At 34.2% G+C, this 26206-nt stretch overlaps 2 protein-coding genes across 11 annotated transcripts; one reads left to right on the forward strand and one right to left on the reverse strand.

Moving 5' to 3' along the window:
* Window positions 1–161: 161 nt before the first annotated feature.
* Window positions 162–11451, reverse strand: LOC106169901 (DEP domain-containing protein 1A). 2 transcript variants are annotated; one of them, XM_013549547.3, is made up of 12 exons: window positions 11269–11451; window positions 8594–8751; window positions 8225–8335; window positions 7853–8068; window positions 7293–7423; window positions 7069–7116; window positions 6535–6675; window positions 4794–6080; window positions 4246–4418; window positions 3822–3998; window positions 2099–2224; window positions 162–1891 (listed from the first exon to the last, which is right to left on the reverse strand). In XM_013549547.3, exons 1-12 carry the CDS (start codon window positions 11314–11316, stop codon window positions 1751–1753), a joined length of 2757 nt encoding a protein of 918 aa, XP_013405001.1. In that variant the 5' UTR covers window positions 11317–11451; the 3' UTR covers window positions 162–1750. The 2 variants fall into 2 exon arrangements, with proteins under 2 accessions (XP_013405001.1, XP_013404999.1); XM_013549545.3 differs by having other exon boundaries at window positions 2099–2272.
* On the forward strand, window positions 11433–26165 carry LOC106169902 (oxysterol-binding protein-related protein 9). Of its 9 annotated transcripts, XM_087008944.1 has the most exons (22): window positions 11504–11620; window positions 12439–12520; window positions 12771–12821; window positions 14793–14871; window positions 15533–15612; window positions 15932–16027; window positions 16817–16894; window positions 17103–17153; window positions 17342–17426; window positions 17999–18202; window positions 18523–18727; window positions 18900–18973; window positions 19135–19164; window positions 19386–19548; window positions 19793–19961; window positions 20246–20330; window positions 20650–20824; window positions 21441–21537; window positions 21746–21868; window positions 22185–22276; window positions 24730–24865; window positions 25167–26165. In XM_087008944.1, exons 3-22 carry the CDS (start codon window positions 12783–12785, stop codon window positions 25293–25295), a joined length of 2190 nt encoding a protein of 729 aa, XP_086865070.1. In that variant the 5' UTR covers window positions 11504–11620; window positions 12439–12520; window positions 12771–12782; the 3' UTR covers window positions 25296–26165. The 9 variants fall into 9 exon arrangements, with proteins under 9 accessions (XP_013405002.2, XP_013405004.2, XP_013405005.2 ...); XM_013549548.2 differs by lacking the exon at window positions 12439–12520 and having other exon boundaries at window positions 11433–11620; XM_013549550.2 differs by lacking the exon at window positions 12439–12520 and having other exon boundaries at window positions 11433–11620; window positions 18074–18202.
* The last annotated feature ends 41 nt before the right edge of the window (window positions 26166–26206 follow it).

Consider the following 26206-nt stretch of genomic DNA (forward strand, 5'->3'; position numbering starts at 1 on the left):
AATTATCCGACCACAGGGCTTTTGGCTTTTATTGAAACTGACAGTAGATGTTATTACTTTTTGACAGATCCGATTTCTAAATTGCTAGGACTGCAGTGCTACGGAAAGCCTTCATATCTTCTTTCTGTACGATTGAGAGTAGATTTCAAAACAAAGATGAATAGTTTGTTAAACTGTATTGTCTTTCATTTACAATACTATTTACAATTCAGTTTTGGGTCATCACGGTGGTGAAATACTTAAAAAGGTTGCACAGCCCATCCAGCTGTTCCATAAAAAAAAAAAAATTTAGGCAGTACATTCATCTGCAGCAGTCAGTACAATACAAATATGACAACATTTATGTCTTTTACAATAAATGGGCAATGGATACTGCAAGATTAAATTAAACTGATTAAATGTGAGAACTGCCCTGATACAAACTAAGTGAAAAATGATATAGATATACCTTTAGCATTAAGAAAGCATTATCAATAGCAAAAGATTGCAATCTTTGTATTAAAAATACCATAAAACCATTTTGCTCTTCTACGTTTAATATATCAATTTATTACGACTACCAGGAAAAAAGCCTTCAACTACAACTTAATCATTGGCACTGAATGTATCACAATCACCCTGTTCGCTCAACCTGTTCAATGACAATTCCTTAACCATTGTTACAAAAATGCTGCAAATGGAAAAGAGAGAGAGAGAGAGAAAAAAAACTTGACTAGTTTCATTAGCATTTACATTAAAAATAACACTCAACTCAGAAAATAAAACTTCCATTCTGGATACATGTTTCAGCAAATATCATGAAAACTGGAACTTTTACTCAATTTTTTTATAGAAACCTACTTACTGACCACCCAATTTAAAAGAAACAGGACCAGAAGGCATTAAAATATGCAAGTGATTGTCTAAGTTTCTTAATTCACAAAAAGCAACTTTTTAATATCTGTCTAACATCACATTCTGACTATCATAAGTTGCAACAGTTCCTAATCCCATGCTTCTTTTATAGTCAATAAATGGTTTTTCTTTTCCCATTTGCCACACTTTATACATGAAACACAATGTGCACAATGAAAATTTGTGAATTGCTTACTGTAATTTTGGTGCTTAATATGACATACAAAATGAATCAGATGATGAACAATGGCAATCTTTTAAAAAGATGGTATAAACACATATAAATGAAAAAATTCAAGATTTTCAAGGATCTGATACTACTGGAGGAAACAAAAAATATTCAAACAGCAAGAAATTTGGAACAGAAAATAGATAAACCTCATTACTAAATTCTCACACAAAGACATCTTTCTCTGTAGCATTAAAGTTGAAGTAAAAAAGACTCTAAAAGCAACATAGGAATATTTTATAAAACCACAATACTTTTTAAACAGTATGAAAGATTTATCAGATAAATCAAAACTATTTTAAAGAATTTGCAATATTTGAGCGATTCTTCCTAAACATATAACAGTGCTTATAGCTTATATTTAATTCTTTTATTTTATACATTGATAAAATTTGGTTATGTCAAATGATATCACACAAACAAATATTTATATCTTTTCTTTTATACATTGATAAAATTTTGTTATGTCAAATGATATCACACAAACAAATAGTCAACTCCTCATGCATTCTTGCATTGATCTTGATGTCGGAAATCTAACTAAACATGCATAAAATGGCCAATAATCACTCTCCAGGATTTCAACATGTTCAAGTCTATTCAAGCTCCATCAAATCCCTGATCAATTCAGAACCTCAATGATCTCAATCTCTGCAAAGGACGGCTGAGCAAAGGCTGTTTGATCTTGGGTTTTGCTGGAAAGAAGTCTGCTTCACTTTGACTTGTTGGGAATCTGTGAGAATAGATTTCTGGGTAACTGTTCTTGAACTGAAAAGAAATAATATTGGACAGGTTCAGTGTGTTTTAAGTTAAGGATATGGGTCAAGTTAAACAACCCCATTTTCAGCATAAATAAATATCATTTCAACACAACCAAAACAAAATCTATTTTCTGTAATCTTTTCCTAATATGCATTTTCTGGCATTTGTAAATAACATCTATTTTAAATTATTTTCCACAGGAAAAAAAATCACCTGTTTCAGTTTCTTCTTTTTCTCTTTATCTCCCATAGTTTTGTCTCTGATGATGTTCTCTAGCAGTTCTGATACTGCTCTCTGTGAGTGGCCCAGTCTCTGGCTCTCATATTCCTTCAGTGTTACCTGTTCACAATAAGTAAGTCCTGGAGTATCATCCAGTGTGTAAACTATCTGCAATGTGGGAAGAGAAAGCACACCACACAATGTAAAGATTGTTAAGCAAAGCAACACCAGGTGCAAAATAATTTAATAAATGCATGTTCAGCTCAACTGTGGTATACAAACACCCGAGTTTCTAAGTACTGGTTATTACCAACTCTGTTATCACACATCACCACCTTGGCATTTCCATGACTACAGCACTTTCTTTTATTTCTGATTGGCTGACATACTTGAAGAACTTAGGATTTTCAATCACTATATAGAAAAATAAGGTCATGGGCATTTTGGCAAAAGTTCTGAATGCAAACCTAATCTCTAGTTTCTCAGAATTACAGTCTACCTTTAAACTTTACAACCAACAAACCATTTACTAATTTAGACCAGTACTTTTTATACTAAATTAATCTTCACCAAACTTCACCAATCTACCTTCTTCCAAGAGATATCTAATATTATTAATATGTTAGAGGAATTCATGATAGAAAAGATGTAAACCAAAAAGTTAATTCTGCACAAAACACAAGTGGTGATGATGCAGTTGCTATGTGCATGTAGCAGTAGCAGTAAAATGGCAGTGAGAAAATTTCAGTATTAACAGAGTATCAATAGAACTGATGTGCTGAGCATGCATATTGCAGAGGGATAACAGCATGTCTAGATTCAGAGTAATCATTTTATTATTGTAAGCCTTTGACTATTAAATACTGATGCACAAGAAAGCAAAGCAAAGCAAAGAATAAGCTATCAATACATTAGTTTTCATTTATACAAAATACCAAGACCATGGCAAAACTGAGCAGAGCACTACATAGCCATTGTCAAATAAATAATTATACTTCAAATACAATACTTTATTTGAAATAAATGAGATGCGATACTATTTGATAGAAAAGCAAATGAAATAAGCAAAACAATGAAAATTGAAACTACTTCTGCTTTTCTTATATTATCTTATGTGCATGACAGTTAAGAGTGTAGCAGCTCTGAAAACTGGGAAAGCAAGCACTGACCAAAGTGTATGTTTACTTTGAGCATGAAACAGGTAAACTTGCATAGAAAAAGTAGATTATTAGTTCTTAAAAGACCAAAAGCAAGCAGTATATGTGGTGTGCTTTAAAACAAAACTGCTGTTTAACAATTAAACAACCTGATGTCAAAGACAAGTACAGGGAGACAATTCTGTGGACCCATTCATAACACAATTGTGATTATGTTAGTAAAATGCAAATTACACATATGGTTATATAAATGAACAAAAATAAAATATTTAAAAGTAATGGGTGTGGCCAAATTGAAGTGACATATTTTAGCTTTTTCTTTCAATTACAGTTAAAAAATTGAAATTATTTCAAACAAACAAAAAAGAATACTATAAAATATGGAATTTTAATATAGTATATTGCTTCTATGTTTCTGCCAACAGGCTGCTTGAAATAAGTCATTTAATTACTAGTTATAAACATTTTGTAAATACACATTTCAAGTCAATCCATGCAGCTGCAGAACAACCATGCAGTTAAATGCACATTTAATGTATATATGTATTTCATCTCCTTACCCTGGCCCTCCTGAGATGGATGATTCTGTCATCCACCTGTTTCTTGAGGTGCTCTGGTACAGATAAAATGTCCTCATAGTGGTCCATCATGAACCCAACCAGCCTCATAGACAGCAGCTCGTCAAGGTCCACCTCTTCCTTGCTGCGCAGGATACAGCGAGAGAAAGTGCTCAGCACCTGATTTAATAGTAGAATAAGTTCACGAGCAAAATGTCAGCCGTTTCTGTTCTAAATGCTGTTTCATGTAACAAACATTGCAAGCTATATTTATTATGCATGGGAGAGACAAGTAAAACGTGCTAAAAATTGAAGTATTTTTTCCAGCACAGCATGCTGTTGGTTGTACTGGAGCAATAAATTAATGATCACTTCTGCTTGAACATGTAATATTATACAAGAAACACAAATTCTGCACTCTATTTACCAGTTGCCTTGTTGTGGTGGTATCAGTTAAAACAAGTTCTCTGTTGTGACTTGTTAGGCTCATCAGTCTTAATAATAAGTGAAGTTTTCTTTTCCTTGCTGGAGGAAGAAACAGGCAGCACGTCTGTAGAGCATTCTGAACACATCCCACTACTTCTTCAGTCATGAACAGACCTGAAATTATATAACACTATGTTAGCTGTAAGTAATACCAATAAGACCAACAACAGAAATATTAGCATGGGGAATGGATTTTACCAATATGTTTATGTGCATAAAATACTATATCAATCACATGCTAAAAAAGGTTGCAATATCCTTTCTACAGCATTCTAAATAGATAGTAGTTACACAAAATATATAAAGAATATGCAAGCTCATGTAATGAAGTCCTTTATCTACTCATGCAAAAAAAAAAAAAAAAAATAATAATAATAAAATGAAATATATCCTGTAACTAAAGTGCAAATTTTTATGATTAGTATTCAGTTCAGTCTACTTGTACAGAACTACATAATAGTGCATATATTGCAGCAAGTGCAGTAGTACCTGTAGGTCTAGATTCATTCCTGCTTTCATTGACCCTACCAACACTAGTGCCATTGTTGTTCACATTCCTGAATGAAGTTCTGCCAACATCTCTGTTATATCTGCCAACATCACTGTTATACCTGTCAACATCACTGTTATACCTGTCAACATCACTGTTTAACCTGTTGTACCCTGAAGACAATTCCTCTTCTGCAATATCTACAGACTCTAATCTGTTGTCATAAGGACTGGCCCTGGCAGTTTCATACTCTGACCACTGCTGGCTTCTGGCAGAGTAGTAGTTTGTGGAAGAGGAACTATTGCCATTACCACTGTTACTGTTATTGCTGATGTTTCTCCTCAGAGCAGCCCCTGATATGACAGGTTGATGCTCACGGTTGAAGACAACAACATTATAAGCTGGTGGAGGTTTATAACTGGGCGGATCCCTGGGTCTAGGTGGCTCTGATTCACTATTTTCATCATAGGCTCTTGAACGGACACTCCTTGGTCTGTCCAGTGTGGCTGTGGAACCTCTAAAGTCCCACCCTGAGGGACAACGACTGAGTCTTGAGCCGTAAATACTAGTCACCTGTCCCCCTGAGTATCCAAAAGTTGATGCACCTTGTGAGTGCCCCCCATAATGTGTACTGGCCATGCTGAATGTACTGGCAGTATTCTGGGAGCCCATAATATCCCTGTGCTGCTGAAGTCCACCCTGCGACAAAAACTGCTCTGCTGTATTGAGATGAGTTGTTGAGTAAAATTTGTTGTGTGAGGTAAGAAGGTTAGGTTCCACATCCCTGACATTGTTGTCCAAGTCCTCCTGGTTTAGATTGTGGACTGATGCAAACTGCTGAGATGTCCTTTTCAAGTTTGATGGTGCTGAAGCCTGCCTGCTGCGGCTGTGTGAGGTGGTTGTGTTATAAGAGCTACCATGACCCTGATCCGAGGACAATGTCTGAGGGTGCTCGTGATATACAGTATGGGCTGCATTGCCCTCCCCACTGAACTCAGTTTCATACTTAGAATGGGTTACACTGTTTGTGGAGTCATATCTGTAAAGCATCTGCTCAGGTACAGGAGTTATCCTGGACAAGTTGAGACAGCTCACACTTTGTCTGGCATAGTTATCAAAGGGATTCTTTGCTGCCATATTACCCCAGCCCTGATTGGTCAGATTCAGCATTAGGTTTTCTACTGAAGCAAAAGAGTTCAAACTGGTTCGACTACCAGTCTTATTCGTAGATTTGCTACTATTAGTGCTGCTAGACTCCTTTTCTTTTCCCATATTTTCTGCTCTAGCTGTAACATAGCAAAAACACATGCCCATGCCATTAATGCTTTAATGTGCAACATGCTGCTATATGTGAACTATTTGAAATATGTAATAAAAGTCAACCAGAAACACCAAAGTGTTCGAGTCCAGTTTCTTTTTTTGCTTGCTTTATATGGCCATCTGGAGAACCTCTTTAATGCTTTACCGGTTTTTAAAAGGAGAGGTTTATTACAGATACTAGATGTTACTGCTAATATGATGAATATAATGATTATTAAATCATTGCACTTTAAAATAAAACATGTTATGGAAGGGTTTTGATATCCATATAATGCAGGTGAATTTTTGATAGTGTGGTGCTTGAGGACTGAGGAGATGAGGTAATTAAGAAGAATATTTTGACAGTTTGTGACTGGTGCAACAGGAAAATTATGGTTATATCAGCTTAACTGCCATGTTAGCCATCTGCTATATACTTACACAACACATTGATGAAAACGTCATACATGTCAAAGGTAAGCAGTGGTTCTTCTAAAGCAATGAAGTAATCCTGTACCACACGAAACACATCTCTCTCAAAGCCAGGATAGTCTGGGAGACGGTCATCTTTGTTGTTAGGCCCTGCAGACAAAATAGCACGTGAATTCACTAACGAGGTAGGAAAATGATTTTGTGGAATTTATACAACAAAAGTTGAAAATCTATTTACATGTATAACCTGGTATTTTCAGATAAATTTGTGTAAAACACTGTTTCTGACAGTTTTCAGAAATGCAGTTCTCTCATAAGCATATGCAAGCACTTAAATATTTGGTCAGACTCTTATAAGGCAAAAAGAAATATCAACAACAAAAAGTTTGCCTTTTATGTCACTGTTTTGACTCCATTTCTCTAAAAAGTGATTTAAAAATTAAGCTATTTAGATATAATAAAACTTGTGCTAGACTGAGCCCAGTAAACAAAATGAATGTTTAATATTGTGAGAAAGCATATGTTTTAGTACTCAGTACTCACAGTAAGCCAGGCACTTCATGGCAGATAAAATCCACACTGGTAACTGGTCTGAAGTGGTCAAAAAGTTTAAATAAAAATTATTAAAGTATTCTGTCGTAAAAAGCCTGGCAATTCAATCCTTGGGTGACATTTTGTTAAAAATAAATCATTGAACCAAAACTGTAACTAACAATGAGAAGACTCTGAATTAACCCAATATCAATATCAACATCTTTACAACTTACCTTTTCTTTCAATATTTGTAACAATTCCATTCTTGTTGACAAAGTTCATGTTATGGAAAATGTACTTTCCACTGACCTCCTCTCTGTCTAATATACCCTCCAGAGATTCAACCCCTAAAATCCTGCGCAAACTAAATAAGAAAAACAGTACTATATTTGGTTAATCAGAGACATTTCCCAAATGGGTGCTAAAAAGACAAATGTTATTAGTGCACTCTAACAAATGGCTTCTGTTGACATTATATACTCTGAACTACTTACGGTGTTGACCTTACAAATGATACCTTGGCTTAATCTTCAAATAAGTAAGATCAAGCTTAAGACATACAATAGTAAAACATGCAGAACTTTTATCACAATGAGTATAATTTCAATTGTGCAAAGTGACAATGTAACCAAGACCTAAAAATGTAATAATTTTGGCTAATCTATAAGAGTAAAATCATCTGTCCAATCAATTTACTCTTTATAAAGGGTGCTTTTTAACTATATTTTTATCACATCATTACCAGACAGTTTGAACACTTAAATTGTTTCATTTTTAATAGTATAGTCCTTACCCTCCTAAGGTAATGTTCTTGTACTCATTCTCTATCTCCTCTGTACTGAGTGGCTTAGCAACCAGTTTGCATTCTGGAAGTCCAGCCTCTGGTATGCAGGTCACTTTCTTAAGCTGGTCATAGTCTAGGTGTCTGGAAGGGGCCAAGTGGTCACTGTTGCCATTTCTCTGTCTGAGGGGAGTACGGATGGGGCGGAGAGGGGATGTCTGAGTGAACCTGAAAATGAGAGAGACTTCAAGGATTCAAATGAAATATCACTGTGTTCACACTAAACTTACACATAAATTCTACCCTTTTTTATGTAAACACACCAAAACTCACTTTTCAGATAAATAAAAGTCAAACCAGATACTCCCTAGTTTCTATTCTAACCTGTAAAGCCTTGAATTGTCCTCAAACTGTTCTTTATTGTGTTTTGCTCCTCTGACATCCTCAAAAACCTTTGATTTTAAAAACTTCTGCATCAGCTGAATGGTCTGTTGCCTGGGGCAAGAAAGATGTACTTATTATAATTATAATTATAATATGTTTGTTAGGTAATTTTTCATAGGCATTATCAACAAAACTCTTAAATAGGTTTGTAACAAAATGAAAACAAAATTGATAACGAGATCTATATTACGCTACATACTAAATACTATAAATGCAGAATACTGACTAAGAAAACTGAAAATTTTTCATTCATTACAAATATACTTTCAGGTTTAAAAAAAAGTTATCAATGCGATTTAACTGTCTAACCTTGTTACTTCTGGTCCAAAGTTAGGGTTTGTCTGCAAACAGTTGTGCATCCAGTCAATGGCCTCAGAGGCCACAAAGCAATCATCATAGGTTTTCATGGCCTTCCTATGACGTCCCACTTTCATCCCACTGCGGAAGGTGGTGATGATATCATTCCACTGCAAAAATACAGAATAATTTAATTTTTGATGTTCAAAAGTTCTAGTTATATTTCATGCAACAATCATTTTTATCCATTTATCTATTTTTCTTTGTCAAAAAAAAAAAAAAAAAAAAAAAAATCAGCAGACAATCTTCATGCAACAACACCTCATCAAACCACACTTATTTGCAGCCCAACAAACCCATATCACACTGTTGTTTTGTTATAAAACGATATTGCATGTCATTTTATTAGCATGTCAACAGGTGCCTCCGCTAAAATAAACATGTATCCATCAGGATTACAATCCAAAATTCAACTTTGACATCTGTAAGATATTAAAGATAAGAAATTTTGGCAGTAATCCTATTAATTAGCCATGTAATTGAGTCATAACATCTCTTACATGATCTGCTAGCTAAAACTTCAAACATGTTGCCTGGTCTGTGATCACCAGACTACATTAACTATCCAACAGCTGATCAACAACTGCTTTCTATTACAGAGGAAATGACACAGGCAATATCAACATTGTAAGAGTCAATTCTTTCTTTGTTACATTTAAAATGTAGATTTTTTATTCTGTATAAGAACAGGACAGGAATTAAATGTTTGGGCATGTACAGAAAGCTTGCCATTTCATAAAATTTGAAATGAACAAAATGGCAATGAAAATGAACAACTTAAAGCCTTCCTGTGTTTACTGTCAGGTTGTTTTGATTTGCTTTTTTGTTTGAAAAAGTGTTCAGGATAAATTCAGGTTATTGTATGTATTAAGAGGCAAGTACAGCAGATTTTGCTGCGAAATATTATCTTCATTGTGTCTTTTTTAAGGGTATTCCCTTTGTATTTATAGTATCAACCTGTACCATCATATTACCCTTCCCTTCTCTCTTCAATGAAAGATAAAATACTCCATGTGAAAAGGCAATCATAACATTACAAAATGTGTTAAAAATTGCAGAAAGGGTTAATTCCAGCAGATAATTGCAGAAAAAAAAACTTCCATTCATCAATAAGTAACCAATAAAATGTTATATTGAATATATAACACTAATTTCCATTTGGGCATTTTGATTTTTCAAAAGCATGGCAAAGGAAGTGAACAATGGGAGAGCATTTTATTTGTGAAAACATAAAACTTGAATTTCTTTAAAAAGTTTATAGAAGAGTATGTAACTATCAAATGAAATTTTGTAAAGATTATAGTCTCTAACACGCCAAAACATTTGAATGACCCATAGTTCTATAACAAGGCTCAGGCATTCTTATACATGCTTATAAGGACATGTAGTGTGGAGGATGATGGGAAATGTGTCAATGTTTACAGTAAACAATCCATCATTATAAAATAATAACTTGACCAGTAAATCTCTTCACTTCTGTACCAAGCATGTTTAGAATTGATGCATTCTAAAAAGACATCCCAGTAGAAGAAGCACAGGAAATTTCTTGAAGGTATATTTAAAAATTTTACTTTATTTTTCTTTATTTTTCTTTGTTGTAACAAATTGCCATTCATGTATTTTGTTTGTTGCATCCACGCTCGGCTGTCTACAATCCAATTCAGGAAATGACGTAACCGCAGAGGTCGCATTGTCCAATGGCATGGCTTCTTTTTCGTAATGGGAGGTTAGAGAGGACCGAAATAAACATCAGAGGTGGAATTTGGATATACGGTTTGATTGTGCGTATGCCATGCACGGAATTTACAAACGAGCGACGGGATGATGTAGCCTGCAGTATTTGCGGTAAGCGTGCCAAGTTTTAGGCCGCTCCGATGCCCGGCAGTATTTTATTTCGATTATTATGTTGAAAATGGTTTACTCTTGTTTCACAAGCTCACTCTATTTTATTGTCTCTATGGAGGTATATGGGGACTTTACGACATTCGGTTTGAAAGCTTTAACCACTAGTTATAGTTTATTTTTGCATTGTATTGGATTAATGTGGCAGTCTAAGGTTGTCCTAGGTGGTTTTCAAGTTTATGCACCCGGTTTTAATATCATTTAGCGATTTTACGACAATCGTTTACTATCCAATCAAGGTGACAGCCGAGCGTGGTTGCATCAAACATCCATTCCTTGTGATAAGTATTACATTAACAACACAATGAAATGAGATCAAGATTTAAAAACTCATAAAAATATGACATTATACACCACATGTTTTGACACTGTACAGTAACATATTGATAAACTGATATTTGTCAATCTATGTAGAAATATTCTGGCTGTGATGAACAATCTTACAATTTTCAATACAATGCTATATTGATGTACATAGGGTCTACGGGAATATATCTGCGTGGAGCGGAGAGAAATATTTTACCCCCAAATCAAATCCATAAGAAAGAGAGGGTTTCAAATACTTAGTCTGGTTCTCTACGTACCATATCAATTCAGACGTATACATACTTTTTCAATTACACAGCAAATTTTATTTGTACTCCTCAGTAGACATTACTTCTCAACCTAATGAGAACAGATTTTTTTTGAATGAATAAATAATGAAATTATTTATTTCAACTTACCAGTCTTGTTGCCCTGTAAGGACCCATAAGGGTTCCTGTCTTATCCATAGTGCAACTTGGTGTGGAATTTTTATCCGCTTTATAAAATCCGCTAAAAATATGATCTGAAACGAGTACCTGATCCCATTATTTTGATCTCAGGGTGTTTAAATCTCGTGCTCCAATTTGATTGGTTGGTTCGAAATTCCAAAAAGGTAATTGGTTATTGAAAATGAGGCAATATACACATTACTTCCGCAGAAATATGGCGACTATAGAGGGTCCGCTGAGCAAGTGGACGAATGTTATGAAGGGATGGCAGTACCGGTGGTTCATCCTCGACGAAAATACTGGACTGCTTTCATACTATACGGTATGTGCTTCATCCTTTAACTATTGTCTGCAATATCATGTGCTTAGATTTGTACAAGTGTATGTGTATTTCATGCTTCTCACTGCATCGTGCAGTGGCATCCAGGTCGATTACCTATGTAACTACCGGGTGACTACTGCCATCGTGTGTTTTTCTTTTTCATGCCTATTCGTTTTGCATTAGTTTCACACAAAATGAAAGTTTCTGAAGTAAATATGGTGCATCTGGTGATAAGTGTTAATGGATTTAGTTAGAGTTTGCAGAATTCTAAATGGTCAGACTGGAAGCATTGTTTCTCGACTCTTGCTTACTCCAAATATTGATAATGTATATGATAACCATGCTCTCGTCTAGCATTAGACCTTATTACCAACCTGTAGCATTGTTACTAATGTTTTTAATCCTTAATATATTGCTGAAGATTTGATTTGCTACAAGTTGTTAATCAGCACATTTCAGTGTCACTTGAAAGAGAGAGAGAGAGACAAAGGTCCTAACTCCGTGTTTTGGCATTTTACCTGTCATAGAAAACCAGCATTAAAGATCATGCATTAGCACTTTTGTTTCATTTCTCATATGTACTAAGTATCCACATAATGTAAGTATAACAAACATCAAGAAATGGGGCTAACTCTGTTAACCAGCCCTCTGCTCCAAACAGTATATCATTGTCTGTTCCCCAGACAGTATAGTGTTTTTATTTATTTATTTATTATTATTATTTTTTTTTGTAATGAGTGGAATGTTATTCAAGCTATTTATTTGAAACCAGAGGTAATGCTATATTTACTTCTTCTGTTCACTTGAATTTACTTTAGAGAGTTGAGACGAGTTGCAAATGCTAGCTACTTTCCTTGTGAAACAAAGAGATAACAAACTTTTACTGCAGAAAATAGAGAGGTGAAGAAAGTTTGTGAAATATTATAAAACCTTAACACTTGCAATCCTTGGATATTTTTGTATGCATTTCATAAATCAATAATTGATTGTTTGGGAGTTAATCAGAAACTGTATTCACTACATCCCAAGAACATAACTAAATGTTTGGATTGGGATGTTCAGTTTGCAAAAATTTGTCTTGAGGGAAATAAATGTTGGTCTTGTTTGACAAGATTTGCATTTATAATTTAGAATCATCTTATTTTTTTAGTCTAAAGAGAAGATGATGAGAGGCTCCAGAAGAGGCTGTGTTCGATTAAAGGTCAGTATTATGCTCAAGAGAAATTAGTGCAAAAACTGCTAGCTCAAGTTCTTACCTTCAGATAGATAGTATTCAGCATTTGCCATATCTAAATCTTTTTGAAGTCAAATTACATAGTTAAGCATGCTTGAAAAAGTGTATATAAAAGCAAAGTTTTCTAAAAAATATTAAAGTAAGTACATATGCATACTAAATAGAAAAATTTTTGCTGTTACTTGCAACCATTTACTAGTATGATATTGGTATGGGGAAGGATGTATATATTGTATTAGTTTTTGTACTGCTAACCAAGTGATATGTATAATGATAAAAGTATTAGAATTCATGGGTGTGTAATTTACAGACATGCTGAAAACTTTTCAGAATGGCCGGACATTTGAACCGGCAGTAATGAAAAATTTGCTGGGCCGTATGGATTTTTGTCGGACTCAAAATCACTCTATTCGTTTGAGACAGATACTACCAGTACGATTAGGGTAGCTTACTTTGTTTGTGAATGTGATAGGTTTGAAATGGAAGGGAAAAAACGCTTTGGATTTTATATAATTTTATTAGTGACGTATGTCGGATGTTGACTGTAAATTAAAAATTGCGGCTCTTAAAACTCTTGTCAGTCCTTTGGACCGACCAAGTCCAGTTTTTTACCGGTCCAGACAAATTTTCCCGTTCATGACCGATCGGACCGACAGTTTCAGCATGTCTGAATTTCGATCTTTTATGAATTTCAAAATAAGTTTTAGCTAAGAGTCCAAAATGTCCATCAGTAAATACTTATTTTTTGTACACATAAAAATGCAATATTCAAAATGTTCACAATAATTATTTTCCAAAATTATTTTATCAATCAACAGTGTATTGAATTTTTACTACAAATCAGTTTTGGAGTTGAAACCAAGACTTGTATGTATAATAAGGAACTAAGGTTTTAAGAAGTGTATACTTGTTTCTCTGTGCTTATATTATATATTGGGCATCATCCAAGATAGACCAAAAGTTTGTGAAAAGGTTTAAAATCGAGTGATATTTTGCAGTTTGGAAGAGAGTGGAGTTAGAAATAATGGCTGACAGGATATATAGATGGGCTTTTTTATAGTTGTTGTTTCTGCCGAATTGCAGTCTATTACACAACAGTACATAGTGTTGCATCTGGGCTGCATCAGTCACACTTTGAAATCAGTATTGTCCCTCAGTTTGAGGCATGTCGCGCTGCTAAGGACACAAAATTACAGGTGTCCCTTACAATTAAGTCTTGAGTGTGAATCTGAAACAAAGTCATATTGTTTACTTGGTACATGTAGTTAGGTGTTCTAAGACGCCTGTGTGCAGACACTGGTGTGTTGGAAGGGGGGAGGGGGAGATTGTGAAAGTTTTTTGTGTCTCCCAAATTTCTAAAGAAAGGGCCCCTCTGTCCCCCCATGCTTTGTATGTGATTTCTGTATTGTCTTTGAAGACAAAATTCCTGGTGCATAGAGTTTTCCCCTTATCACTCAAAAATTTACCCCATTTCATGCAGAATCGTAGAGTGCATTCGCAGAGATTTAGATCGATCCAGAGATTTAGATTTAGATCGACCTAACTCCCTGGGGGTTCACGCTAAATTGCAGTCAGCCGAGCGCGCACCATAGTTAATTATCCCCTTACAGCTTTTAGTAGGCGGGACAGACGCTTAAGCCGGCTAAGCTGGCAGTAATCTAGTGAGACTCCCCACAGGGATAGATCGATCTAAAATCTATGGGAATGGGGTCTAACCGTCTTATACTATTTTAGGCTTGCATGATATCATGCACTGCTGTCAGCCTCTTTTTAGGCTGTCTTGGTTGATGCCCACAGGGTGATTGCATCCACAGGTTAAACCATTGCTAGTGGTTTCTGGACTGATTCAATATTTACACCACTGACACGTACAGATAAAAAATTTAATTGAGCAATTATTATGTCTTCCATTTTTTTATTTAATATTTTGCTCATAAGGGTGCTATAATTGGTATTGATGATGAAGATGACAGTACATTTACCATCACTGTAGACCAGAAAACCTTCCATTTTCAAGGTAATGGATTATCTAGAAAAGATTTCAAGTAATATTTTTTTCATTCTAAATTTTTAGACATTTGAAGATGGAGCATTCAAGCATGCATTTATGGATAATGTACTTCTATTTATTGTTCGTGCATGCATGCCTGCATATGTACGACCCTCTCTCTCTCTGTCTTTCTCTCTCTCTCTCTCTCTTTCTCTCTCTGTGTGTGTGTGTGTGTGTGTGTGTGTTAAAGGAGAAAAAGATACGTTGTGTTTGACCTTATTTGTTTGCCAGGTCATTTCATTGTTGTTGAAGTTAATCTGATTTAACCTATATTGAGGTATCATTTGTACTGCACCTCCACGAGGACACCTTCTGAATCATCCATTGGAAATTTGGTTCAATAAATGTTTGATCCTCTCTTCTGAATTTCATTTGTTTAGTGTGCATCGTAAAACCTGTGCCTTTCATTTGAGTAATTTATTTATTATTATTTTTGCAAGTCATTTCCCTTAATGACATACACAGGCTAATATTGGTTATGTAGAAGTGTCTGCTAAAGTAATACCAATCCAGTGCACAGTATTATCATCCAGTCAATTAGCTTACATGTGGATCATATTCTGATCAATACACAAGAATAAATGGATGTCTAGTGCATAATATATATATGTAATGTCTTTTGCTTCAGCTCGAGATGCTGAAGAACGTGAGCGGTGGATTGGAGGCCTGGAGGAGGCTATTCTCAGGCACACACAGCCACTGAGTAAGGTAAATAAAAAAGAAGAGAAATTTCCTATTGTGAATCACACTGAGTGACTCACTGTTGCATTATCTTGGTTGAGGCGCAGCAAATTATGCATCATCATTCCTGTTAACAGAAATTGCCATTGTTTGCAGTGGGAATAGAATTAAAAAGGTATTTGATAACTCAATTTATATTTTTTGCATGTAGAGGGCCATTTTAGTCTCATAAGATGATTTTAGTTTAAATTATTTTAAATTAGTATCTAGGGTGAGTGTGAAGTCCAATATTTATATATTAATGGCATTATTTCTTCAAGTCATTTTGAGTTGTTTTTGTTTATAGCAGAGGGAGTCAAAGCACATCCCTAGTACAGCAGAATTTGATAGCAAAGTGGCAGAGACAGATGCTTACTTGCAGTTGTTGATAGATCAGACCAAGGTATGGTATGAATAGGTTCAAGGTGGCATAAGTGGAGATACCCTCCCCTCTTTTCCAAGCCAAAATAATAGATTCAGCTATGTCTCTTTCTAAGAATGGGGGTTGGGGAGGGGTGCTCTTTTGGGGTTAGTTGCGGAAAATGTTTCCAATGTGCACCAATTTTGAAAGGCACCAGTTCAGGTAGGGGGATAATTTTTTTAAAGTTTTGCTTCCTTGATATCATTGATCTGCCAGTGAGTAGCTAAGTATTTCCATTGATAGGTCATTTCTTTCTTTCTTTTTTTTTTGTCTGTTCAAGATACTGTGTTTTTTAGAATGCTGTTTTGTATTTGCCAGTGTGGTCTTTATAGTAATGCATTTTTTAAAAATATGTGATACTCAGAATAGGCCTGAATAGTGTATTGAAGGTTGTTATTATACACACAATTACATGAATGTTTAAATATATGGAACTTGGTAAGGTTTGTCAGTACTATCATTTTATTGTGACATTACTGTGAAAGCAATCAAATGGTTTTTATTTAATCACAATAACACATATAAATGGGTAACTATGTGCCTTGTTATCCTCAAACTTGTATGATTTCCTTTGAGAGGGGATATAAATACAGTAAATTATGTCATCAATATTATATTTATTGAAAGTACTAAAATTTTAGCTCTACCTTCATATGATAAAAAAACTAGCAAAACTGTAGTAAAAGTACTTTATGTTTAAATGTATGTATTTATCCCAATTTTGTTAAGTTATACTGTTTTCTTACTAACCAATTTTTTTTAATATTACAGGCTTTGGATGAGAAGATTGAGCAGTGTGATGACCCAGCAGCCAGAGAGAAATACAGTGTCATCAAAGTAGCTGCAGAGGTAGACACATTCATATGAATACGAAGATAATGATTTGTTTACTTAGCTAGTTTGATAGACCTTATGAATGATACATGAAAATGTACCGTGTGTTTTAAAAGTATAAAGTTGGTCATAGAATATTTTCTAAAAATGATCTGTTACTCCTACAATTTGTTAATGGAGCTTGCATCCATGTCTTATATCTTGTATTACTGTCTAATTTTAGACCATGATTGAATCTATCAAACAGTCCATAGTGCTTTTACAGATGTCCAAAGTGAGTACAACAGCAGCTTTAACGATGCCCTCTTTATGTATAATGTCAGCAGTTTCAATTTCTACTACAGTTTACCCTACAGCATCTAGAATAATTTGGTGGCTTTTTGCTTCTGTATTTTTAATAGATACTATTAAATAAATTATTGCATTGGCTTTTTAACTTTCCAAAATACTGGCATTTTCCAGCAACAAATAGCTGACCAGGCCATGGTGGAGAATGGACCTTTAACACCTCCATTACAAGCAGCTGCAGGGTCTATAGGTAGAAAAAGTACAGTATCTAGAAGTACCTGCTCCTTTCAAAGCAAACATTTCAGTTTGAAAGTTTCTTTCTGGGAGAATAAGTATTAATGTATATTGCAATTTCCAGGCCTAGACTCATTTTTATATATTATCAAAGGGGTCACATTCTGCACTGTAGAGTCACAAAAGTTCTTGGAATATCTGGAAAAAAAAATCAAGTTTATAAAAATTAAGAGAGTGATGAATATGTGATTCTATGATTTTAAGACTAACATTGATGTGTAATGCTTATAACACTTTATATATTTGTATGTAAATATTTGTTTGTGTGTATATAAATTCTCTGAATGTGGCATGGTATATAAACTGTATGGATAGTTGAAAGATTGAGATGTAAAAAAATTTTTTAGAACTTACAGTTAAAATTTTCTCATCTATTCAATTTAAAATGTGTTTTCATCAGGAGCATATTTGTCTGTTTAAGTTCCTCAATATAACCCCCCAGTTTCATTAATATCTCCCACTATAAGACATAAAGAGAACCCATGGATGCTATTAGTTATTTGTCAGACCTATCTATTGGTGTTCTGTCTCTTTCAGAACATTCACTGTCTTTTTCAAAGTTCTTCCATTCTTCTGCCTCCAAGTTGGGTAGTTCTCTCTCTACATCTCCAGCAGCATCCACAACTGAGCTGCCACCTATTGGTCCTATGCCAAACTCAATGGCTACCAGCAATGGTATTGATGTACCACCCCATAATACTACTACATCACATTCTTGGCCTGCATCTAGTGGAGGCTTAGGTAGTCACTTGGCCTAATGTAAAAGTGATTTTTATCAAAATACATTACCTTAGTATTACCTGGACTGAGGAATTTGGTGTATTTTTTACATGTGATAACATGAAGAAATTTCATAGTATTAGATTTGACTAATGTTTAATTTTGGTAATGGGAACTGTTTAGAAGAAAATATAGTTGTCAATTTCAAAACCCTGAATGTTGTTATTTGTGTTTTGTCATTTATAAACTTACTGTAAGCCCTGTCTCTGGTACTCTTGTCATTTTCATGATTGATTAGATATATATCCAGAAAGTTTCAGAAATTCCCATTCCCTTTTCAGAAGAGAATGGCATATCACCAGCAGTAGATGCATTGTTAGAAGAGGAGGGTGGGGATATGGAGCAGGATGGCAGTGTGGGGGCACAGTCACATATGATGTCAGCATACTCCAATAGTGACATGCATGTTCCACCCAGAGTAATGCCCATGACATCATACTCCAGCAGTGAGGATGAGGAATTCTATGATGCAGAAGAACTGGAGAGGTAAATAGGATAAAACAGCATAGGCTATAAAGATTTTAAAGCAATTCTTACATTTTATTAGCACTGGAAGTTTAATACAGACATTGCTTTGTCTAGACTCATAAAGGATGAACTAATTTTTTTCCTTTCTAAAATAGAAATATATTTAGTAAATTTCCATATACTTTTGCAGGTCTGCTACTGAAGATGAACCACCAAAAGCTGAGCCTGTTCAAGTCATAGCTTCCAAAGATGATTATTTTGATGGTAAATATGAATGTTGAAATTTACATTTACAAGAAAATAAAATTAAATGATGCTTTAGTAAAACCATTGTTGAGTGTATGACATTCCATATGTAAAAAGATGTCTTCAGTAAGTTTCTATGCAACAATGTCTTTTACATAAAATTCTGCTTGTATTTTCAGAGCTCTATGATGAAGTCGATCAGGAAGACTGTAAGTGGTTTGATTGGTTTCCTGTCCTTGTACTTTACTAATCATCAGTCCCATTGAGACAATGAAATATAATATTGAAATTTCAACATTGTATACTTTATTTTAAAAAATTACATTTGTAGGGAAGTAGTTAGCTTTTAAGTGTTATAAGCAATATGATGGATGTACTTAAGATATTGAAGCATCTTTCACTAAGAATGTCATTTTCTTTTTAATTTTAGTGGGCTCACTTGAAGGCCAAGGGAGTATTGTAACTCACTTATTGTCCCAAGTTAGAATTGGGATGGATTTAACAAAAATTGTCCTTCCAACCTTCATACTAGAGAGGCGCTCCCTATTAGAAATGTTTGCAGATTTCTTCGCTCATCCAGATTTATTTGTTGGGTAAGTAGGTAAATCTACCATAATCAGGTTATTTTTACTTTTATTTTCAAATATATGAGAACTATTGATAAAATATACCTAAGCTTTTAAAACAAGACAACTAATAATTGCAGTAGCATGAAACATGTGATATCCCTTTATATACACATTTGTTTGAGTGTGAAGTATACTTCATGAAAAACAGCAGTGCAGATGTTGTTTATTTAATCTGCTCTCTCTGATTTCTATGTCTTTTAATTTTCAGAATTGTTGACTTTAAAGATCCCAAAGAGCGAATGATTCAGGTAGTGCGTTGGTACTTATCAGCCTTCCATGCAGGCAGGCGCAGTGATATTGCAAAAAAACCATATAATCCTATAATTGGAGAAACCTTCCAGTGTTTTTGGGATATCCCTAATATGGAGCCTTCAGATGTAAGTACAAATAAGTGTAATCTTTATCATCCTTCTGACTCAGAAACAGATTGGTGGCCTTTGTGACATTGAGATTAAGTACCAATTATATCATCAAGACCCACATGCATCATTTTATGTATTATTCAGATTTAATTATTTTAGATAAAGCATCAGTTTGTGTTGTGAGGGAACTTGTTAATCAGATGAGGGAAAGGGTAAGATGGTATAAAGATGCTCTTAATCTTTGCTAATAGTGTTATTTATTATGGCTGATACAAAACTTGCATACACCACATTCTCAGGAGGTCTCAGACAGTGGGCCTGTGCCCTGGGTTCACAAGAACAACCTGGCTTTCATAGCAGAACAAGTGTCCCACCACCCTCCAAGTAAGTAGAACTCCATGGATTGCACAGGTTCCCCAGTTGTACCCCAACATTTGTGTTAAAGTTCACAATAAAAGTCAACATCATAGAGTCAACACATCAGTATTTTTGGTTTAAACCATCTTAAGTGCAGCCCCCCTATATAGCACACTTAGCCAATCTATTGCCATTGTCAAAAATTATGGAGAAACAATTTAATAATTCTTTTTGCTCCAGTATGGGGTATGTGTTAACTTCCAGTCAATTATTTATAATGGAAGACCCATCAGCAAATGTTTTAAATCTTTTGAGTCTGTATATAACATATGTGATTTTTTTTCAGTTTCAGCCTTTTATGCAGAACATCCAGGCAAGAGGATCAGTCTTGATGGTTACATTTGGACTAAGTCCAAGTTCTTAGGGCTGTCGATAGGTGTCTACATGATAGGCCAAGCAGTCATATCAGTATTAGACCATGATGAGGAATATGTGCTCACATTTCCTACTGGATATGGAAGGTAAGTGGAAGCTATCAGGTTGGACCTTTGGTCTCATTTTTAAAGATTAGATGGTTATATTTTTGATTGACTAAGATAATGTAATGTCATTTAATACTGGGTTCATAAGATAATAAAGAAAAATTATTTATTATACAAAATTCTATAAATGATGATATTGAAATATTACCTTTATAATATCCATGTTTTACAGCCTTTCATCCATGTGCATTTTTGGGATTTTGAATTTTTTGGTTCCTAACAAATTTCAATACAATCACTGACCATTATGGATTTTTGTGTTTTTTTTATGTTCTAACATAAAAAAATTAATTTGATACAAAAAAGGTTGTTATAGTGCTGGTAATTATGAATAAAAATTCCAAGCACCAAATATACAGCAGCTGGAATTGTATGCTCCACTGAGAGCTGAGATCAATATGGCATTGAAGAGATCCATAGAGACAACACATAAATTGTAAAACTGGCCAGTATTGTTTATCAAGGATACTTATCTTTACTACCTTTAAAATGAGATGACTGTTTTATAAATAGCACTGATAAGTAACATTTGGTATGACATTATTGTAAAATCAGGATCAAAATAAGTTATATCTGTTTTCCTAACAATATCTAGGTCCATTTTAACAGTGCCATGGATTGAACTTGGTGGAAAGGTTGGGGTGCAATGTGCCAAAACTGGATACTATGCCAATATTGAATTTAAAACAAAGGTATTAGAGGTTAAATAATTGTGACTTTTTCATAAAAAGTGTAATGATTTATATTTTCCACTCCTTAATGAATGTTTGTATCCTAGTTATAAATGGAATACAAGTAAAGTTTTTAAAACTTCAGATGATAATATAGATTGCTGAATTAGCAGCACTGATTCATGATTGGAAGTTTATTTTCAATATTTAAAGTTTTTCTCTCTTTCAGCCTTTTTATGGAGGCAAGAAACATCAAGTGGCAGCTGCCATATTTGCACCCAATGACAAAAAGCCTATCTGTACCATAGATGGCGAGTGGAATGGTGTCATGTGGGCACAGTACAATACAGGGGTGAGTCACAGTGGGGGAGCGGAGAAGCCCTCCTATGCTGAATATTGTACACTGGAATAATGTTATGTGAACTCAGAACAATAAAGGGGTGATTTAATAGAAATTGGGAGGAGGGGAGGGGGGCAAAAACCTACATTTATCAAGGATGATGAATGGAAAATTATTATTATTATTATTTTTATTAGGTGGCCACAGTATAATTCAGGGGGAGCCATTATTTATTTATTATTTGTAAAGTTAACAGTGATCAGGTGATTTATCATTTCTTTATTCTAAACAAACCTGAGAAATTTGAATTTGATGCATTTTGTTTCAGAGAAGTGAAAAGTTTGTGGATACGAAAAGCATGCCTATCATCAAAAAGAAAGTGAAACCGCGTACTGAACAAGGCGAGTTTGAGTCAAGAAGGTAGGTACTTAGATAAAAAGCAGTTTAGATACTTGTGCAGTACCTGGCCAGTATTGGTGGTCATGTAGTGAAAATGTTTGAGTAGCTTTAGAAGGGAATGTTGATTTTATTTAAACCACATTCCACATTTGTCTCACCTCACTGCAGACCACTGCTCCTTATATTATTTTGTTCCTTAACTCATGTTAACTCCTTGGGCTATGTAAGAAGTAAATTAATTTTCCTCATATTGTTTAAGTATTTATACATGAAAACTAAGTATGTTTTACATGAATATTGCCTTCTTTTTCCAAGTGAAATCCATGTGTATTTTGTTTTCCCCAATCTAAAGTAATTTTTATGTACAGACACAGATGTGTCTGTACATATTGCCATCACCTGTGTCTGTCGTCGCCGGCGCCGGCGCCGTGCACTTTCCTTGTAAACACGATAAGTGGAGGGCAGTTTTACTTTTTGGCTTTATATTTACAGAGCTGATGAATATTCATAAAACGCAGGTCAAGTTCGAAAATCGGCATGATCGGGCCACTATTTTAGTACTTATGCTGTTTTTTCATTTTCCAGCATATATGCAACACTGTAAACACAATATAAGAAAAATAGATAGGCCAATTGTCATTTAACTCACAGGAGTGGTCAATCTTACTAATACGCAGGTTGAGTTCGAAAATCAGCATAATCGGGGCATTATTTTAGAAGTTATGCTGTTTTTTCAAATTTCCTCAGATTCAACTCTTAGGCATGTTAACAGTCTCATTATTGAACTAATAAGATACGTAAAAGTGTTTGTTTGACATTTCCTGCATCTTTACAACATTGTTAGTTGATTATGTAAAAATGATGGTAAACTTGTTATCGTGAATTGTGTAATAAAGTGTCAAAAATGGAAATAAACTCATATCATTGCAGTTTGTCAGATTCAATCATTTTCTATGTTCAGAATCTCAGAATGGAGAAAATTGGACATTTAACACTGTTGTATTGATATTTTTCCCATCTCATCAATTTTCTTAGTTGATCATATAAAAATTGCAGTAAATTGTTTATTTTGTTTTTTGTTAAAAAAAGTGTTAAAAATGGAAATAAACCCATGTGAGAACAGTGCTGTCTTGTTTCACATTTCCTCAGATTCAATTCTTAGGCATGTTAACAGTCTCATTATTTAACTAGTAAGACATGTAAAAGTGTTTGGTTGACATTTCCTGCATCTTTACAACATTATTATTTGATTATGTAAAAATGATGGTAAACTTGTTATCGTGTATTGTGTAATAAAGTTTCAAAATTGGAAATAAACTCATATCATTGCAGTTTGTCAGATTCAATCATTCACTATGTTCAGAATCTCAGAATGGAGGAAATTGGACATTTAACACTGTTGTATTGATATTTTTCCCATCTCATCAATTTTCTTAGTTGATCGTATAAAAATGGCAGTAACCTGTTAATTTTGTTTTATGTTAAAAAAAATTGTTGAAAATGGAAAAAAAAAGATTTCAGAACAGTGCTGTCTTGCTAACATTTTGGCATTTTCAAGTTTTGACTTTGAAGTTCTATGGGTCTGAAGACCTTTGCTAGTCACATTTTCTGAATATCCATGATACTAATATTTTATTATTAAAAATTGATGGTCATTATGCTGTTAAACATTATGTGATATTGCATCAAAATTTGAAAAAAAACCTATTTTGGGACTGATGCCAAGATGACCATTTAAGAAACACCATGTCACTTACTGTTCTCATTCTTACAGGAAAGAAACATGGGACTAAAATACAGCTTCAGTAGGCAATGCAGTCTGTTTGGTAATTCTTTCTGCAAGTTAAACAGTTTTTTTGTGAAAATTTAATTTTTCACATATTGGCATTTTCAAGGTGTGACTTTGAAGTTCAATGGCTTGAAGATCCATGCTAGTCACATTTTCTGAAAATCCATGATACGTATATTTTATTATTAAAAATTGACGGTCATTATGCTGTTAACCATTATGTAATATTGCATCAGAATAGAAGAAAACACAATTATGGGTACTGCTGCCATGATGACCATTATGGGAAAATCATATTACTTATGATTGTCAAACTTTCAAAAAAGAAATACAGGACTAAAATGCAGCCTGAGTTGGAAAAGCAGTCTAATTGACTTCTTTTTCTGGAAGTTATACATTTTCAAAGTGTGAACTTGAACTCCCATGGGCCTGAAGCCTTATGCTTGTTACACATTTTACCTACATTGGTATTACCTGTTGAGCATAATTAAAATTTGATGTTGAATTTGCAGTTTAACATAATGTACTTTTGCATCAGAATTGACAGTAGCCTATTTTGTGCATAGTTATTTCCTGCTTTTTGTCTGTACATTTGACAGCTTTGCTGCCTTGTTTATTATGTGATTCTCAATATATGTAAGTGATCTTCAGTTTATAATAAAAATACTAAACCTATTTGTTACAGACTGTGGCAAGATGTTACAAAACATTTGAAAGAAAAAAATGTAGATAAGGCAACTGAATTCAAGAGGAAGCTGGAACAAAGGCAAAGGGAAGAGGCAAAGGAAAGGCTAGAAAAAGGATTGAAGTGGGAAACCAAGGTAAAAATAATATATATGGATGAGTAACTTATCAGATAGACATAGGTTTTTATCTACCAATCAATTATCCTTTGTTGAAATTGTTACCAAAGAGACAATCTGAAATTTCTTTTCTTAACAACTTAAAGAAGTTATCTAATGTCTTCAGTTTAACTTAAATTTCTGGTGAAAACAGATTAAATTGCTAACCCATGTGGAAAGAATAAAAGGAATTCTCTGACAAATGTACAAGATAGCTGTCCCATAGATTTTGTTTGGATTTTTTTGGTAATCCTCATTATCACTTCCCTGTGTTTTACAGCACTTCCATGAACAAGGAGAACATTGGCTTCATCACCGTCCATTACTGAAGAGGTTACAAGAAACAGTTACACGAAAGTGCAGACAAAACTCTCCAGAGGGAGACTCGGAATATGACTCTGCATCTTGATTTCAGTGGAAATCAGTCATATTAAACTAGATAATCAGACTTTTGTAGTACATGGCTATGCATATGAAATGTGCAATTGAGATAAATTTAGGATGGGATTTAGTAATTTCCACAATCTAAGTGTCAGTGCTCTCATTTAACCTGTAAAATATGAAATGCTACCCATTGTTATCTTGAAGTTGCTATGTGATAGCACATATAGATATCTTTCTTTTGAATTCACCATACAGTTATGATAAGACTACCCCATGATCTTCTACCATACCATTGGATTATTGACTGTAGGCACGAAGTAAAGGGAGTACAAAAAAGAAAGGGTGTATAGCTGCACACCAACTAATTCATTTTTCTACAAATTCATTTTGTACCTTGATTTTAATTACCTCAAGCATGGATATGATCTCTGCATCATCCTGATAATGATTGATTGGTGCAACTTTGCCACATAGTCAAGCTGAAAAGATATAGCACAGCATTTGTAATTTTTTCCAATCTTCATTTTGTTGTATGACACTTGCTGAAAACTACTGCCATTTTGACTTAGTACAATATAAATTGTTTAGGAGACAATGAAAAATGAATGAAGATGCACCAGTAGCAGCATTATTTTTAAATGCTGTATCAATGCTGACTAGTCACAACTTGTTTTTATCCCTCTAGGGAAATTTGTTAAAATCCAAAGTTTGATAATAATATTTAGATTCTGTTGAAAATTTCTGAATTCTAGCAGAAAAACAACTGAGTTTCATAGAATCCAATAAGATTTTGTCTGCCGCAATCCCCAGCAGTATTTTCCAGAACAGAGATACTGCCTTGGTGCAATGTGTCATAAATATGATTATTAAGGAATAATGGTTATGATTTATATAACTTGTTTTGTTATTTATTGACAACATGCTAAACTTAATAAG

Source organism: Lingula anatina, chromosome 1, assembly GCF_051362555.1.
Source record: "Lingula anatina isolate TDL-2025a chromosome 1, LinAna3.0, whole genome shotgun sequence".
In the NCBI taxonomy this organism is placed as follows: domain Eukaryota; kingdom Metazoa; phylum Brachiopoda; class Lingulata; order Lingulida; family Lingulidae; genus Lingula; species Lingula anatina.

Bases quoted from the DNA above. Each gene is read 5' to 3' on its own strand.
- LOC106169901 (XM_013549545.3), bottom strand. From the start codon at position 11,316: ATGGATAAGACAGGAACCCTTATGGGTCCTTACAGGGCAACAAGACTG. The intron at 6,081-6,534 runs GTAAGTATATAG...GCTATGTTACAG, and splicing joins CGTTTTCATCAATGTGTTGT to CTAGAGCAGAAAATATGGGA. The intron at 2,273-3,821 runs GTAAGGAGATGA...CCCACATTGCAG, and splicing joins TCCATCTCAGGAGGGCCAGG to ATAGTTTACACACTGGATGA.
- LOC106169902 (XM_013549548.2), top strand. From the start codon at position 11,480: ATGAGGCAATATACACATTACTTCCGCAGAAATATGGCGACTATAGAG. The intron at 18,728-18,899 runs GTAAATAGGATA...ATACTTTTGCAG, and splicing joins GATGCAGAAGAACTGGAGAG to GTCTGCTACTGAAGATGAAC. The intron at 20,825-21,440 runs GTAAGTGGAAGC...AACAATATCTAG, and splicing joins TTTCCTACTGGATATGGAAG to GTCCATTTTAACAGTGCCAT.